The sequence below is a fragment of the Narcine bancroftii genome, chromosome 7 (assembly GCF_036971445.1).
Source record: "Narcine bancroftii isolate sNarBan1 chromosome 7, sNarBan1.hap1, whole genome shotgun sequence".
Lineage (NCBI taxonomy): Eukaryota > Metazoa > Chordata > Chondrichthyes > Torpediniformes > Narcinidae > Narcine > Narcine bancroftii.
In genome coordinates this window covers 84,897,966-84,916,817 of record NC_091475.1, presented here as the reverse complement: position 1 = coordinate 84,916,817, position 18,852 = coordinate 84,897,966, and the positions used below count along the sequence as shown (strand labels likewise).

At 39.4% G+C, this 18,852-nt stretch overlaps 1 protein-coding gene across 3 annotated transcripts in view; it reads left to right on the top strand.

The window, feature by feature from the left end:
• Positions 1-18,852, top strand: part of LOC138739897 (Krueppel-like factor 5) — a 64,930-nt gene that overhangs the window by 34,359 nt on the left and 11,719 nt on the right. For all 3 annotated transcript variants that reach the window (XM_069892405.1, XM_069892403.1, XM_069892404.1), the window contains exon 3: positions 6,562-6,621. In XM_069892405.1, coding sequence (XP_069748506.1) covers positions 6,562-6,621 — 60 coding nt within the window. The remainder of the gene's footprint in view (positions 1-6,561; positions 6,622-18,852) is intronic.

Genomic DNA, 18,852 nt, shown 5'->3' with positions numbered 1-18,852 from the left:
AATTTTTTCACACTGAACCATATCAATCAAAATACATACAAACATTTCCCTCTTGAATATACAGTGGCATTTTCTTCCATTTTCTCCCCTCCCTTCCCTCCCTCTTCATCCCCCCCCTCCCCACCCACTAAACGTTCAACATATACAATGCAATAAAACCATTAAACAATGTCGTCACACAATGAAAATAAACAGGAAAATTGAGTCATCTACTTTTACACACTGGATCAAGACATTTTGTCTTTTTATCATTTTAGGGGGTGGAGGTCCGAGTTAAGAACTCTCTGTTATGTTCCATGTACAGTTCCCAAATTTGTTCAAATAATGCGACTTTATTTTTTAAATTGTATTTTTTTTTCCAATGGAATACATTTATTTATTTCTATGTACCATTGCTGTATTCTCAGGTTCTCTTCTGATTTCCAAGTTGACATTATACATTTTTTTGCTACAGCTAAGGCTATCATAATAAATCTTTTTTGTGCTTCATCCAGTTTGAGGCCTAATTCTTATATTACTTAGAAGAAAGATCTCTGGATTTTTTGGTATGTTGCTTTTTGTGATTTTATTTAATATCTGATTTAGATCTTCCCAAAACTTTTTCACTTTCTCACATGCCCAAATTGCATGTACTGTTGTTCCCATTTCCTTCTTTCAGTGAAAAACATCTATCTGATAATGTTGGATCTCATTTTTTTTAAACTTTTGGGGTGTGATATATAACCTGTGTAACCAATTATACTGTATCATACATAACCTTGTGTTTATTATATTCTTCATAGTTCCAGAGCATAACTTTTCCCATGTTTCATTTTTTTTATCTTTGTTTAAATCTTTTTCCCACTTTTGTTTGGGTTTATAGCTTATTTCATAATTTTCCTTCTTTCAGCTTGATGTACATGTTCACTATAAATCTTTTAATTATCATTGTTTCTGTAATCACATATTCAAAGCTGCTTCCTTCTGGTAATCTCAGTCTATTTCCCAATTTATCCTTTAAGTTTTCAGCAATGGTTAGATGGGAGGTGTCAGAGAGTAGTGGTAGAAAATTGTTTGTCCAATTGGAGGCCTGTGACTAGTGGAGTTCCTCAGGGATCGGTCCTCGGTCCACTATTGTTTGTTATATATATCAATGATCTGGAAATAGGGGTGGAGAATTGGATAAGCAAGTTTGCGGATGATACAAAGATTGGTGGTGTTGTGGACAGTGAGGAAGATTACCGTAGATTAAAAGGTGATTTAGGAAGGCTGGAGGTGTGGGCTGAGAAATGGCTGATGGAATTTAATACAGATAAGCGTGAGGTGTTACATTTTGGAAAGGCAAATCTAAATAGGTCATATGCATTAAATGATAGGCTATTGAGATGTGCAGATCAACAAGGGGATTTAGGAGTTGTGGTAAATAGTACCCTCAAGGCTGATACTCAGGTAGATGGTGTGGTGAAGAAGGCATTTGGAATGTTGGCCTTCATAAATCGGAGTATTGAATTCAAGAGTAGGGAGGTTATGATGAAATTGTCTAAGGCATTGGTGAGGCCAAATTTGGAGTACTGTGTACAGTTTTGGACACCAAATTATAGGAAAGATATAAACAAAATAGAGAGAGTGCAAAGAAGGTTCACGAGAATGTTGACAGGATTTAAAGGTTTGAGTTACAGGGAAAGGTTGTGCAGACTGGGGCTTTTTTCTCTGGAGCGTAGAAGATTGAGAGGGGACTTGATAGAGGTGTTTAAGATTTTAAAAGGGACAGACAGAGTAAATGTGGATAGGCTTTTTCAATCAAGAGTGGGGGAGATTCAAACTAGAGGGCATGGTTTAAGATTGAAGGGTAAAATTATAAGGGGAACATGAGGGGAAATTTCTTTACGCAAAGGGTGGTAGGGATGTGGAATGAGCTTCCGACAGACATAGTCGAGGCGGGATCATTGGTTACATTTAAGGAAAGACTGGATAGTTACATGGATAGGAGAGGACTGGAGGGGTATGGACTGGGTGCTGGTCAGTGGGACTAGGAGGGTGGGGATTTGTTACGGCATGGACTAGTAGGGCTGGACTGGCCTGTTCTGTGCTGTAAGTGGTTATATGGTAGGCTTTCAGTTGATGATATGCAAACATTGTACCATGAGTTATTCCATATTTGTACTTCATTTGTTCAAATGTTAATAAATTATTCCCAAAAAACAATTTTCTATTATTTTAAATCATTTTCTCTCCCATTCTCTAAAGGAAAGGTTATCTATTGTAAAAGGGATTATCTGATTTTGCATCAATAGTAATTTTGGTATTTGGCAATTTGTTTTTTCCTTTCTAAGTGAAGCTTCTTCCATATATTGAGTAAATGATGCAGTACTGGTGAGCTTTTGTATTGCACCAACTTTTCATCCCACTTATAAAGTATGTATTCCAGTACCTTCTCCCCTATTTTATCTAGCTCAATCTTAGTCCAATCTGGTTTTTCCCTTGTCTGATAAAAATCTGATAAATACCTTAATTGTGCTGCTCTATATTAATTTTTAAAGTTTGGTAACTGCAAACCACCTTGGTTGTACCTCACTGTTAATTTATCTAATGTTATCCTCGGTTTCCCCCCTTTCCATAAAAATTTCCTTATTATTCTCTTTATTTCATTAAAGAATTTCTCTGTTAAGGGAATTGGTAACGATTGAAATAAGTATTGTATCCTTGGGAAGACATTTGTTTTAATGCAATTTACCTTTACTATCAATGTTAGTGGTAATTCTTTCCAATGTTCTAAGTCTTTCTGCATTTTCTTTATTAATGGCTGATAATTTAATTTGTACATGTGGCTTAAATTATTATCTAACCTAATACCTAGGTATCTGATTGCTTGTGTTTGCCATTTAAATGGTGATTCTTTTTAAAAATTCTGTATAATCCGCATTACTCATTGGCATATTCCTTCAATTTCTCATGTAGTTCTTTTATTGATGTTTCTGGTTCTGTTAAGTATACTATGATGTCATCTGCAAATAAACTGATTTTTTTACTCCTTCTCCTTTATTTTTTATCTCTTTTATTTTCTGTTCTTATCAGTTCTGCCAATGGTTCTATTGCTGAAGCGAACAACAATTTGAATTGGTTCGATACATATCCATTTACTGTCACCTTCGCCAATGGTCCATTATTGATATATTGGTCTTTATGATGCTGGTGTTAGTGGATCTTTCCCCGTCTTTGGTATTACTGTAAGAGTGAATGCCTATTTAGGATGGTGGGTGGGTTTATTATCTCCAGACTTGTAGAAGACATTTCCTTCTCATTCCTGATGTGTGTCTTGTAGATGCATCGGTTCTTGACTTGATGACAAAGTGGTGATTATGGTGTTGAATGTACTTTGAGGCAGCCCACTCTCAACTTCGGATGAAACTCGGTCTTCAGAATTCACATTAAGCGGGCAAGCACAAAGGTCAGCATTAGGCAAAGAATGGAGTTCCTTGATGATGAATGTGAGGAATCTACTGTAGAAAAGAGGACACAAATGTCTTGGACTATGCGTTAGATGGCAAAGCCTCAAATTCTTCATGTCCTTGTTTATAGGAAGTGGTAGGGGCAAGGTTCAGTATCCACTTTGTTAATATGGAACCTAGGATTGCTATGAAATAGATAGCAAACATTGAGCTGCTGGAAGAATTTGGGGTCAGACAGCATCAGTGGTCCATCAATGTTTTGGATTTGAACCCTTTATTGTTAAAGGGTCGCAAATGGAAATGTTGACTAACCATTTCTACCCATGGATGCTGCCTGACCTGCTGAGTTTGACCTCCAGCAGCACGTTGTTTGCTCAAGGTTCCAGCATCTGTAGTTTTTGTTTTTGTTTTATGACCGAGTGTAATATTTTGCTTGTGTGGTAGTTTCAAGTGAAGTAGGCCAAAATTATTTTTCTCTCCGGCTAGGTGTTGTAGAATTTGTAGAGTCAAAGCCATGCAGCTTGGAGACTGACCTGACAGACCCCTAGTTCTCACTGTCTATCAAGCACCTGCCCTGATGTCGGACCTTGATCTTTTGACTGTCTCTTTCCCTCACAGCTGGTGCCTGACTTGCTGCTTGTTTTTGTTTTGGACCCACTTGCACAAATCCCACTTGATTCTCCCCACATTCCCATCAACTCTCTGCCAGACTCGATCACTTGCCTAATGTTCTGGAAACAACTTGCAGTAGCCATGAGCATAAGCAACCTGCAGATTGTTGGGATGTGGGTCAGGGGAAATTTGGGGAGAATCTTCAAATTCCATACAAACTGCAGCAAAAGTCAATGACGAACCCAAGTCTCTTGACCAATGAGGAATCTAATCCAAAAAAATTGTCACTCAGTTATTTCAGTGGGGATTTCATCACATTGCTTGCACCTTCAAACTCATTAATGATTTGATTATAATTGAAACAATCAAGTAGATCGGGTGGTAAAGGTGTTTGGCATGCTGGCTTTCATTGATTGGAGCACTGAGTATGAAGTAAGGAATTTGTGTTGTAACTAATTCAAACTTTGTGAAATTGCACTTGGTGTATTGTGTGCAATTCTGGTCAGCTGATGACCAGAAGAATGTGGAGGCTTTGGAAAGGATAAGGAAGGAGTTTACTAGGATGTTGCCTGGGTTAGAGGATATGGGCTAAAAGGAGAGGTTGGATGAACTTGGTTAGGCATCATATATTGGGGTGATGTGTTAGAAGTTTATTAAATTAGAGGATGCATCGAGAGGGTCAATAGAATATTTTTTTTCCCCCAGAGTAAAAATATCAAATGTTGGAGGACATTTTGAGTGGGGAGGAGGTGGCATTGTTTAAAGTACAGGGCAAGTTTGTGTGTCTCTGTCTTGCTCCTCCAATGCTGTTTTAGCAAGAGTCATGCAAAGTTCATTAACATGAATGAATGACATGGATAAGTTGCACCAATCTCAACACAAGCTGAGTTGATACCCACTTTACCATTAGTTGATGGGGACCAGATATAGCCTGGTCAATGACTGGGATTTTGAAATCTACTTGCTTGCAGGTCGCTCTTTTAAGACTAGTGTTTGCTTCTACCCTCCTGCCTTGCCTCCTTTCACGCAGCCCACTTCTTCAGGTCCTTGAACTTCCTCCCTCTCCTTGCTTCCCTAGTTCTCTCTGCACCTGTACTTCCTCCACTTGCCCTTCATTGCAGAGAAAAGACATTTGTTTCAAGTTTCAATCCTGCACTATAATGCACAATGGAATGTGACTTCTGAGCACCCTTCAGGCTCACATAAGATGGACTACTGGATATTTCCTAGATCTACAATTCTCCTGGAGAAACAGAATTTAATGAGCCTACCTACACTTTTAACTCTGTGGTCAACTACTTGCCTCCTGATAATAAATTTAAGAACTGAAGGAGTTTGCCACTGGAGGAGCTAGCATCTTTCAGCTGTCATTAAATGGTCCTCAAAACCAATGGAAATATGTGAATTAATGAAAGAGATATCAATTTCTGCTGCTTGATAGTTGTTAAAAATTTATTAGAATACTGTTTTTTCTTTGGCTTGGCTTCGCGGACGAAGATTTATGGAGGGGGTAAAAAGTCCACGTCAGCTGCAGGCTCGTTTGTGGCTGACAAGTCCGATGCGGGACAGGCAGACACGATTGCAGCGGTTGCAAGGGAAAATTGGTTGGTTGGGGTTGGGTGTTGGGTTTTTCCTCCTTTGCCTTTTGTCAGTGAGGTGGGCTCTGCGGTCTTCTTCAAAGGAGGTTGCTGCCCGCCAAACTGTGAGGCGCCAAGATGCACGGTTTGAGGCGTTATCAGCCCACTGGCGGTGGTCAATGTGGCAGGCACCAAGAGATTTCTTTAGGCAGTCCTTGTACCTTTTCTTTGGTGCACCTCTGTCACGGTGGCCAGTGGAGAGCTCGCCATATAACACGATCTTGGGAAGGCGATGGTCCTCCATTCTGGAGACGTGACCCATCCAGCGCAGCTGGATCTTCAGCAGTATGGACTCGATGCTGTCGACCTCTGCCATCTCGAGTACTTCGACGTTAGGGGTGTAAGCGCTCCAATGGATGTTGAGGATGGAGCGGAGACAACGCTGGTGGAAGCGTTCTAGGAGCCGTAGGTGGTGCCGGTAGGACCCATGATTCGGAGCCGAACAGGAGTGTGGGTATGACAACGGCTCTGTATACGCTTATCTTTGTGAGGTTTTTCAGTTGGTTGTTTTTCCAGACTCTTTTGTGTAGTCTTCCAAAGGCGCTATTTGCCTTGGCGAGTCTGTTGTCTATCTCATTGTCGATCCTTGCATCTGATGAAATGGTTCTGGCTGCACCAGAATACTGTACAGTGCAGTTAATTGTACTTAGTTGTGATGTGATGTTTAGCCTGCATTTAAAGACTCCAGTTCAGCATCTGAATCTCTCCAGGTTTGCAAGCTGTATTGACTTGTGTTTCGTAAACACAAATTTTGACTGCTTAAATCTACATGAAAAAGTTGATGCACATAATCAAAATTATCCACTTGTATTTTTAATTATGCCTTCTGTTTTTCGATCAAATGTGTATTTAACTATTTGGAATTCTGATTTTTTTTTTTAAAGGTTGCTCTAAAGTGTACACCAAAAGTTCGCACTTAAAAGCACACCTGAGGACTCACACTGGTAAGAACATTTTAAAATAATTATTTGTGTATAAAAATAGAGAAGGTTGACCTGTCAAAGAGTATAATTTTGATTCATTTGGCACTACAAGTACATACTATTGCAATGTAGGAAATTCAAAACATACTGTAGTAGGAATATTTTACATTGGTCTGGTTAAACTGGTTTATTACTGTTGGGCACATCAACCATTTTGATGCTTGTAAAATCTGCCATAATTCTAATTGAGTTGTAGTTTGTGAGAATCTTTAATATTTATATTATTAATTGGGCTGAGGAGCAAAATTGTGTTGGTGGAATAAATGAAGAAATAACATCAAGAAATAGACTTGAAAGAATTTGCAGCAAAAAAAGTTATTTTCGTTTTGCTGTGCCTTCATGTATCACTTAAAAGGGGATTAATTTCTTGCAGTGCTGGAACGTTTGTATTGTTGGAGCTCTGAAATGGCACTGTTGATACTTTTTTCTCCCCCCAAGTGGTGCTTGGAAAATATTAATGATGAAGCAACTTCAACCTAGAGAGAAGTATACTGTAATAAAGGCATTTAAGGAACTTAAGAAGCTCTAATAATTGTTGAACTGAATAGTTCACTGGGCTTGATTTCTTTCATCCAGTAATGACGTGGCAAAGTGAGCAAAATGGAGTCTTGGAGAGTTTTAACTGATGGGGCTTGTAAAGCTGCCACTTGTTAATTTCTCAACCAGAATGGTTGCATTTATGCTTAATGTTTATTTGAGAAATGGTTCATTTGGCCTCGTCAGTTTGTTTTCTTTTGATAGAGGAGCCCTGCCAAGTCTCCCTTTTGCTCACTTTGCCACATCCCTGCTGGATGCAAGACATCAAGCCCAATGAGCCATACTGATGAGCCATACTGATCAGCCATTGTGAAACAATCTTCAACCCTGCGACCACCTGCCGGTATGGTGATAATTGTGTCTTTCTATTTTTAGATAAAGTTGAATTTTTCAGCCCAACAGGTCCATGAAAATTGTCAGAGCAAACCCAACCTTCACCACCCCCACCCACTTATTTTCCTTGTGATGTTCTTTTCTAAGTGGCAATAAAGTCCTCAACAATTTCCCCAGCCATTCACCTACCCTAAGGTAAATTTACTATGGACAGTTAACCTATCAAACAAGCTCTATACTGACATTTACCACAAATGCAGAGCAACTGAGAATACACTTCCTCCCACCCTGTCTCCAGTAAGAATGCCATCCCCTTCTCCCAATGTCTTCTCTTCTGGAACATCTGCTCTCAAAATGAAGCCTTCCAGTCCAGAGCATCTGAAATATCCTTTTAAGGAACACAGCTTCCCCTCTACTATAGTCAATGAAGCAATCTCATGCATTTCATCTGTTTCTCAGAATTCCACACCTCCCTCCAAACAGAACAGGGATATAATTCTTCTTTCCTTTTCCTTCTCCTCACCAGCCTCTACATTCAGCACATCATCCTTTGTCATTTTCACCACCTGCACCTCGACCTACTGTGTATCACATCTACCCCTTTCAATCTTCCATGGGGATCGCTCATTTCTTCCTGACCCACCTTTCAGTGACTCCTGGCACTTGCTCTTAGACCTCCTCCCTCACTATAAATCCAGGAATCTGGATGAGTGGTTTATATGAACTTCTCCGAACTCGTCTACTGTCGACGATACTGATTGGGCCTCCTCGCACAGTCTCCCCAATTGTTTCTCTGAGCATCTGCTCTCTTGTCAACAATGGCCATACTGAGCTCTCTGTTGCATGCCATTTGAAGCTCCGTAGATGGAGACAGAAGGCAGCATCTGACTTGTATTATTAATGTTGGTCTGTGTCCCCTTGATAATCTTCATGCTGCATGTGGCCCTCTGCCTACTTCATCTCACTTTAACTTTGTCCTTTCTTCCATGAGTGTGTGCATCTCTCTTCTCCATGATCGAATGGGTGACACCATGTACATCTTGTGATATGGGTTAAATCCTGATTCCTGTTGTTGTCTGACCAGATGTTGCCCACTCTTCTTGTGACTGAATGTGGCAAGTTGCATAAGCAATTAGGAAACATAGCCAGGTGTCTATACATTTTAAAACCTATAATGTTGCTTTGAAGTGCGAGTTATGGCAGTCATTTTAACCTGCGGCAGATGGACGAGTAATTTTAGATAAATTGTATCATCACAGATTATGTAATAGCTTTTAGTGCAATCCCAAGCACGTACACTTGGACTGTGTGCAGTCATTATTGTGGGAACAAAGGATTGGTTGTTTGGGCATTTAATGATTAACCAGTACATGCACATGTTGTTATCGATCATTAGAAATGCGTGCAAGTCGAAGAAGAAATTGTCTTGTGCATTGGTCTTAAATTATAACATTTGTACAGATGCACACACTGGCACCGAACAGATGTTTTTATTCATGTTTTTGTGAACTGCAGTCAATGTCCACAACAACACCTGTTCTGTTTCTTTTTAAGTTCTCTGTTCAGCCAAATTTCTCTTCTGACGTAATCTTGGCACAAGGTTTGTAAAGTTTCCATGACTGCATCTGACATTTCATATTTATTGTCAGAGTACATACATGACATATAACCCTGAGATTCCTTTTTCCTGTGGATGCTGCTGTACTACCTCTAATTGGTAGTGCAAAAATAAACTGTAGACAGCATAAATTTATAAACAAATTGTAAACAGATGATGAATGTAAACAAACTGCAATAGAGAGAGAACAAAAAAGAAAATCAATAAAGTACACAAGTAAGAGTCCTTAAACTTGTCCCTGATTGAGTTTGTGGTTGAGGAGTCTGATGGTGTAGGGGTAGCAACTGTTCTTGAACCTGGTGGTGTGAATCTTGTGGCACCTACACCTCTTTTCAGATGGTAGCAGTGAGAACAGAGTTTGCTGGGTGGTGTGGGTCTTTGATGATTAACACTGGCCTCCGATGGCAGCATTCCATGTAGATGTTCTCAATAGTGGGGAGGGTTTTTCCTGTGATGTCCCGGGCTGTGTCCACTACCTTTTGGAGTGATTTACACTCGGAAATATTGGTGTTCCCAAACCAGACCATGATGCAGCCGGTCAGCACACTTTTCACCTCACCTTAGTAGAAATTTGCCAGGGTTTCTGGTGTTATACCAAATCTCCACAAACTCCTGAGGAAGTAGAGGTGCTGACGTCCTTTCTTCACGATGCCATTGGTGTGTTGGATCAAGGAAGATCCTCTGAGATAGAGACTCCAAAGAACTTAAATTTGCTCACCCTCTCCATCTCTGATCCCCCAATGATCCCTGGATTGTATATCTTTTGGCTTTCCTTTACTGAATTTAGCAATCGACTCCTTAGTTGATTGAGTGCGAGTTTGTTGTTGGCACACCATTCAGCCAAGTTTTCAATCTCCCTCCTGTATGCTGACTCGTCCCCTTTAGACAACCCACCAAACGTTTTCACCAAATGCTGAAAAATAACTTATGAATCTTGATAGGAAAAAAAACATGCTTTCTTTGTAGTGTTCCAGATTAGCTCCAACAAGGTGGCAATCTCTCCCTCTGAACCATTCTGATTCACCCGAGGGTGAAGGCATTGGAGCCACTGTTTCACAGGTGGGGCTCTCATAGCTCATCATTTGTATTTAAGAAAGGGATTAGTTTGGGAAAACTGGCATCTGTGGTGGATTTGGGTTGGGAGAGACAGTTGAAATTGACAACGTGGCTTGGTTGGTGGCGTTTGGTGGGAGGGAGGGAAGGGATCACAGATTTGTCTTTTGGACTGCAAATGGAAGCAACAGGACTCTTGAAACAGTCTGGAGATTGGGTGTGATGGAGCTGTTAGTTCAAAGCAATGGTGGAAGTTCCAATGCTGCCTTGGTATGTCTGATGCTAAGTGTCTCTTGGACAACAGGGTTTCAACTTCCTCCTGGTGTGGAAATTGTAAAAGGGTAACAAGGTGACTGAACTCTGGAATTGTCCAATTGAATTTTTGAAATGGTGTGAAATCAAGTGAATGTACTCATTGTCCTGTTTGATTTCGGAGAAAATCTGCTTTCAGTTGTACATTGTGCATAAAGAAAGGTGTTTCACCATGCATCATTTTTAATCTAATATTTCACTATTGCAACAGATAAGCTTTCCCAACCTGCACCCCTCTGCTTTTCATTACATCTTTTTACTTTCCTTTTTAAACTTTATTTTTAAAAAAAAAAGTTAGTGTGAATTATGCATGGCTGTGCAAGTTAAACAGACAAGCATGATCCTGTTAGGATTTTGAAGGTATGCATTTAATCTCTGGCAACGAGAAGAATGTGTTGGAGGATGTGCCTTTCATCCAGAAGTAATTCTGTTCTGATCTGTAATGCAATTTGCAAAACAAAAGTTCAGATTTTGATTTTTGTTAGCAAATTGTTCAGAATGATCAGGGCTGTTGATGTGACTCTTGGCATATTTTGTGGTGTACAAATCTGAGACTGGAATTTGCAGATGGGGTACTGCTGTCCATTTCACAATAGTGTTCCCTGTTGGATTTCATATTGTCCACTGACATGATGGAAGCTTGGTTAAACTGTGAAATCCCGAATCCAATCCCAAGCTAAAATCCATAGCTCATAAATTGCTCATTAGATTTTGGGGACATTGTGCAGGAGATGTTGTTTGATTTACTTATTTAAATGTTGGAAAGTATTTTATTTTGAATCTTTTTAAAGAGAACTATCTGATAGAATTGTTGGGTAAATGTCAACAAGTTTGACAAATATTAAAGTTGGGGGGAGGCTATTGCCAGTTTGGAGGTTTCCAGCAGAGAATTGATGGGGTCACCCTCTGTCTCAGTCACATGATTCCATTATATTGCAAGGTCTTCTGCCACTTATAGACTTGCTGCTTCCACCAGTGCCAATGAGGGCAGCCTTTTGGTCCCAGAGATGACAGGTTTGGAGGGATGGGGAGAACAGGCAGCAGGAGTCGTCGAGAAAAGTCCAATATGAAACTATTCCCAAACTTGAAGGCCAGTAGCTCTTCGATTATTTCAAAATAATTGTATTTAACAAGGTCCTTTCAGATTCTTTGAAAGTTATTTACATTTCATTATTATTTTAAATATTATCACTTGTAATACGGTTAAGATAAAAACCAGTTTAGAATAGTAGTGCACCAGTGAATGTTGATCGATCAGTGGTTATATTCATTGAGAGGTAAATAATAATTCAACAAATTGTTCAACTCCCCTGTTGTCTTCAGGATGCATCTGAGTGAACAGATAGGGTTAAGCCTTGTTCATTTGTCAATCCAATTTTCCCTCAGCATTACACAGAAATATCTGCCTGTATATTTTGTTCAAGTGAGACATGATGCCACAATCAAACTCTGTGGTGGAAAGGTTGCTAAGTAAGCCACAGCTAAACTGTTCTGCAATCTATTTTAGCATTTGAATATTTCTGAATCTATCTTCTATGATATTCCTCTCTATATAAAATTACAAAATGCAAATATCAGAGGTAAGGTATCATTGTAATGATAATGCTATTGATAATCTTGACCACTAGAGGGAGTTGGAGACAAGTTACTGCAGCTAGGAGTAGATTCAAAATGGATGCCTGCACGAGGTCATGAGCGAGTTCTGTAACTAATAAAGCATAGTTGTTTTTAAAAAAAGTTTCTTTTTGACAAAAGAAATATCATATGATATTATGAAACACCAGGAGTGTGCAGGGTGAGAATCTGTCAATAGCGGCAGAAAACATAGAGAGTGTAAAGGATCCTGATGTTGTAAATTGGACTGGAAATGTTGACCATGAATGTAGGTTGTTCAAACAAAGATTCATGCTGTACCTGAAAGTCATTGTACTCAATAGCAAACCTGATGCATGGAAGATTGCACTGCTACTTATTGTGGCAGGTCCTCAAGGACTGGAGGTTTTCAGCACTTGTTTTTGCTGAGGCAGCTGACCAGGGCAAGTTCGACAAGGTTATTGAGATGTTTGATGGATGCCGTTCCCCAAAGAAAAATAAAATGTTTGAGAGGTACATGTTTCATTTGCACACGCAGCTGCAGGGAGAGAGCTTTGATTTTTTTTTCAATGGACTTGAAATTTTGGATCGTTGCAAGATTCAATGATCCATGATCAAATTATGTTCAGGATTATTGATAAGAAAGTGAGAGATGTTGCTATGAGAGACAGCTGACCTTAGCTGGAGTTGTGATGATATACCATACCAGTAAACTAGCTCTGCAGCATATATAAAAGTTTGGTGATTGAGCAAAAGACAGTGAAAATCAAGGCATCGTTGTAGCCAGAGTATCTGGACACACATAGACAAAAAAAAAAGAGATATAGGAAACAACAAAAAGGTGGAGAAACATTCAATTGTAAGTAATGTGGCACTCAACATGCATCAGAACAATGCCTCACTTATGGAAAAGTTTGTAAAAGTGCAAAGGGCAGAATCATTACGCTGAGTAATGTTTTTCCAAAGGGAAACAAAACAGAAGTGAAAGCATGCACACTATACACGTGGTAGAAGAAACTGCTCTCAGTGATGCACTCTACATTAGCATAGTAGTGCAAGAAGATTCTAAACCAACACACTGAGCAGCCAAGCATGAACTGAATCAAGTGGGATAAGTTGACTGTGTCATTGCAGACAGGTTGAACAAATATTCCTTTTAATATTGGCACAGGGGTAAAGGTCAGTTTGATCTGTGAATGTGACATCAGGGCAATGAAGATAAAGCCATACATCCATGCAAATCCTGTACAGCTCAATGCCTACAATTGACAGAGCATTGACACAAAAGTTGCATGTAAACTCAAGGTAAAAGTTAGAGCACCACCTCAGGTTCACAGTGGTCCCAGATGGACATGAATCAGTGCTTGGTGACAAAGCTTGTGAAAACTTAAGCCTAGTCAAGAGGGTGTAAACACCAGGGAAACTTGTGATACGTTATCCAGGGGAACAACGCAGAGTGAAGCACACAATGAGAGTTCCACGTAGACGAATGTGAATCTCCATGTGAACCTGGTCACTGAATTTTTTTCCCACATCTGACATGAAATCCAATCAGATCGCAGCTGAAACATAAAAGGACACAGTTCTACAGAAGGTCATCGAGAATCTGAATGAAGAATGGTCAAGAGGTGAATGTCAGCAATACTGCAACATTAGAGCTGAGTGTGTCATTGGGCTTCTACTCAGAAGAATTGTCATTCCTCAATCATTGCAACAAGAGATGCTAAAAAGGGTAGATGAGGGGCTTCTTGGGTTGGGAAAAATGAAAGAGGAGGACCAGAACTGCTGTTTATTGGCCAGGGATAAATGCTGGTGTTGGCAGGATGGTTTCAAGCTGTGAGACCTGTTTAAATTATCTTGCAAAGCAGACAAAGGAACCCATGATAATAACTGACATACCAGCAGAACCATGGCAGAAAGTTGGGTCTGATCTGTTCTACATGGATGGAAAGAATTACTTGACTATTGAACTAGTTGGAGATTGTTGCTTCATAACCTATTTGTGGCTTGTGTGATATATGAAGTCAATCTTTGCAAGACATGGAATTACTCAAATTATGTAGTGACAATGGTCCATGCTACAGCTGTAGAGAATTCCAGAACTTTACAGAAGTGCATGATTTTTGACATGTGACCTCAAGTCCTCTGCATCCACAGTTAAATGGTAAAGCACAATAAGGAGTTCACATAGTTAAATAGTTGCTCAAGGAAGCATTAGACAGTGGCTCAGATTCTTAGCTGGCTCTATTGAGTTAGAACTTCACCACTTGAACATGGCATGAGCTTCTGTTGGGACGTAGACTACGCACAACACTTGCGTACTCTGCAGACCAAACAAGAACAATGATGTTGTATGGAGACAAAAGGCAAATTCCGGTAAGTCAGCAAGAAGGTTAGGGACACTGGCAACACGATACAGAGAGACTCAGAGATTCGAACACTTGGGACAAAGGGCTATTGTTCGGGAGGAAGTAAATCCAAGATCCTTCACTGTCAGAACGTAGGATGGTTAAATACTGAGGAGAAATCGAAAGAGTCTGCTGAAAATGCAAGAGACACTGCAGGAACAGACAAATGCAGAAGATCCAGCCTGCATAGCAACAGAGGAAACACCACCAGCACAAGACAGTCATGGACCAGCAGAGTTGACACACACACACCTGTGTTAAGATCTACATGTGTTATCCAAGAACCTGACAAACTAAATCTCTAAAAGAAAAAGAACTGAACACTTAAAAAGTTTGTGTGCTGATGTTTGTGTATACATTTGTGTTGAACTTTAAATTGAATTGAATACTCTATTAGAGTGTCATGTTAAACATCCTAAGGAAAGGGATATATTGATAGTGCTAGTGATCCTCCTAACCACTAAAGGGCGTTGAAGATGAGATGTTGCAGCTAGGAGTAGTTTCAAAATGGATGCCTCCAAGAGGCTATGAGTGAGTACTGTAATTAATAAAGTATAGTTGTTATAAAGGAATCCAAGTTTCTTTATTACAATAAAAGAAACATCGCGCATATGAACACAAAAAAATCAATTCTAATAGTTTCCCAATTTAAGCATATTTAGTAATAAAGATTAGAATTGCAAGATTTTTTTAAAGTGTATGTGATTAACAATCCATTCTACAATTTAGGTGAGGCTTGTTAGCACTGGAAATGTACTGCATAGTTTATTCTTCTGTGTCAGATTATTCATTTATTGTGAAAAGAACATTGGGTCAGTTGCTGGCAGTGGAAGTCTGCATCCCACTATTTTTGTCTCTGAAAATCTTTAGATAGGTTCTTAATTCTGTGATTGTCATTTTTTTTTAAAAAAACATAAATGCTGAGGGGAACTTGAGGTGAAGAAGGGCTCCAGCTTGAACTGTCAGTAATGTATTTTGCATTCCATTGACATTGTGAGACCTCCTGAGTTCCTCCAACATTTCTGTGTTTTTTAATGCTGGGAATGCCAATTATATTGATTGATCTATGTCTGGCCTCCACAATTATTAGAATGACTTGGACAGGAATTGTTTTGCTCGCATAGGTTAAATAGTAGACTTGGCATACAAATCCTGGGGTAAGTTTTGAAGTTACTGGAACAAAGTTAGCTTATTTCCCTATGAAAGCATTTGTATCTTATTGCAGGATGAAGGTGGAACTTAACCACCTTCAACATTCTGTGCCCAGAATGGCTTCCTTGATCACCACCTCAGGATACCAAAACGGCAGATACCAGCACTGTGGGAAGTGCTTTACAGGGTGGTTTGAGGTCTTTGCTCCTTTTGCTGTTCACACTTTGAACATAGAACACTACAACACAGTACAGGCCCTTCGGCCCTCAATATTGTATTGACCCATTTTCCTTAAAAAGTACTAAACCCTCCCTATCCTGTAACCCTCTTTTTCTTTTATCCATGTGCCTGTCTAAGAGTCTCTTAAATGCCCCTAATCTTTCAGCCTCCACCACCATCCCTCCAAGGCATTCCAGGTACCCTCAACTATGCATTTGTTGTAAATTTCCCCAATGTTTCCTCTAAACTTCCCTCCGTTCACTTTGTACATGTGTCTTCTGGTGTTTGCTGATCCTGCCCTGGGAAGCATGTGCTGGCTGTCCACCCTATCTATGCCTCTCATAATCTTGTAGACCTCTACTAAATGTCCTCTCCTCCTACACTCCAAAGAGAAAAGTCCCAGCTCTGCTAACCTTGTGCTTCACTAATTAGTCATTCATATTGTTTTGCTGTTGGTATTTGGCCTTGTTTGGTAGGGTTTGTGCTAAGCAGTTTGCTGTCAAATGGATTCCAGGAAAGAATCACAGCTGTGGAATTCCTTTGTGTTCATTGCCCCTCTGTCCTTGATGGGTCCCTCTCGGTGGTTCTTGGTGTATTGGGGCTGTGGGTACTTATGTTTCAAATACCCTTGATGGCACTTAAGATTCCTTGCATGTTGTGGATGTTGAAGAGTTTCAGAAACCTTTGTGCTCTTTAGACCTGTTCTTTTATATAACTGGTTTTCTATTGGACCTTGGCCAGGTTCATGCAGAGCTGTTTCTGTTCCACTTCTGGCACTCTTGAACAAGAAGTTAAATTGGACAATTTAAGAATCTCCTGGGGTCTAGGGCTTTGACATTTGTTGGCTTTCTGGTTGTTAAAGTTACCAAGTATGGTGGTAGATGATATTTGTCGAATGGCAGAGCAGGCTCCAGATGTTGAGAGGTCATTTCCTGTAAAGAACAAAATCTACATATTATAAGTTACAGCAATAATACACTTGCTTCCATTTTAACAGTAAGATTACATACTTTGGCTGATTTTTCACACTTTGTATTTGCCATGGTCTGGTGTTTATTACATCAGTTACTGCAAGATTACCACTTTTTAATTTGTGATCATGGGTCATGAGATTGTGTGTTTAAAATTTAGATTTTATAGTCTGCTTGCTTAATTTTTCTTTTGCATTCAGGAAATTGTCCTGGAAGTAATTTGCAAGTCCTTGCCTACGGAGATTTTGTTTATAGGTATAACATAGTAGATATAGAATTATTCTGCAACCAATAATTTGTCAGTTTACACCCACATCGTGTAGTTCTAGCAATTTGTGTTCTATTTGGAATGATATAAATTAATTGTTGTTGTATTGGTTGAAGTTCTTCGCATGAGGTAACAAAGTTCTAGGCACAAAACTCTCAAATATTAATTCAACTTTTGCCATTTCTTGCAGAATAATATGGATAGTTAGCACTTGAGGAAGTAGTGCCGTATCTAAAGTTTTGTAAGATGATTTCTGGTTATCAACATGACCCACTGTTTCACCTTGGTCAGAGCAATTATTGACCTGATGACGATTCTTCAGTTGGCCAATTTGGAAACGTGTTTCATCAAACTTAATGTTATGTTTTGCATTCGTGATTTGGAGAGTAATTTGAGGTAGGCAGCTTTAATTCTGAAAGAAAAGAATGCTTTAAGCAGGTTCAGACATAACTTGAGATGATTATTTCAACAAATTGATGTGGCCATTTGAAACTGGCTCAATTGCCATAATTTGTGTGCAACTATTTTTGGCAAAAAAATGTGCTGCTCATTAAGATCATACTAACTAAAATTTAAGCTGATTATTAGCCCCCTAAAATCAGTCTTCAGTTTGACATCCTGCAAGGAGGGCATTTTGCTCCAAATTCTCTAAAGCTAAACTTTAAACTGAATTGGAATGAATTTGATGTATCTGATTCGGGAACGATGAAATGGAATACATTAAATTCGGACCCAGTCTTCCCTGTGTCAGAGCATTGTGTTTGCAGTGTAACATATACATGGAAGGTGAAGTGAATTGTGATTGTGCGGTTCAGTTTAATCCAAAGTTACTGCCCTGCATCTATGCAATTTGAGCTGGACATCTGTCAGATTTAATATTTCTTTACCTGCAAATGCTTGGATACAATGATAAAACACGAGTCATGAACAAATCATGCAACTTAGTCTGGAATATCATTAAAAGTGGGATAAATATATTGAGTTGAGGGGCAAAAAAATGCAGGTTGCAATTCTGAACAAGTAAACAAATTGAAGGAGGTACTCGGGGGTGGGGGGGGGAGAGAGATTAGTGATTTAAATTGAGCATAATTAAACATTTTTAACAGAAGACTGAAGATGTGACATGAAGTGTATTCATTCAAAGTATGAACCCATCCCTTAAATATACTCTTAATTGAAAATAGCAGAAGAGTGTGTAATTAAGTATTCCTTACTTATTTTTAATTGATCAAATGTCCTCGTTCATGACAATCTTCAATATGATTGATCCCTTTACAAAACCAGATATCTAAAAATTGATTACCCATTGTAAAAGGTTTGCAAAACTTAACACTCCCCTGTCAATCAGACAGAGACTTCATGCCCACAACTTTGGTGAACCGTATCTGTTTTCAGGCTCATGTGCAGAGAATGATTTTCATCAGGTGGTGGCAAAACTGGTAGTAGGGTCACTGATGGAGGTGACCCTCCCACCCACCCCAGTGCCTCTTGTTCCAATTTCACCATGTATCTTGTCCCAAATATTAATTGTATGTTTCAACAGAGGGGCTTCTTTCTCACCAGATATTAATTTCCCTTCCCATTCATGTATAAAATCGTCTACTATTCTCTCTCCCCTATTTTCTCCAGTTCTATTTTTTATACCCATGCAGGTTTCTCTCCTTCCTCAAAAAAGGAAGCAAGAAATCTCATTTGGGCGAGTTGATCACTTTTAAAATTTGGAAGGTG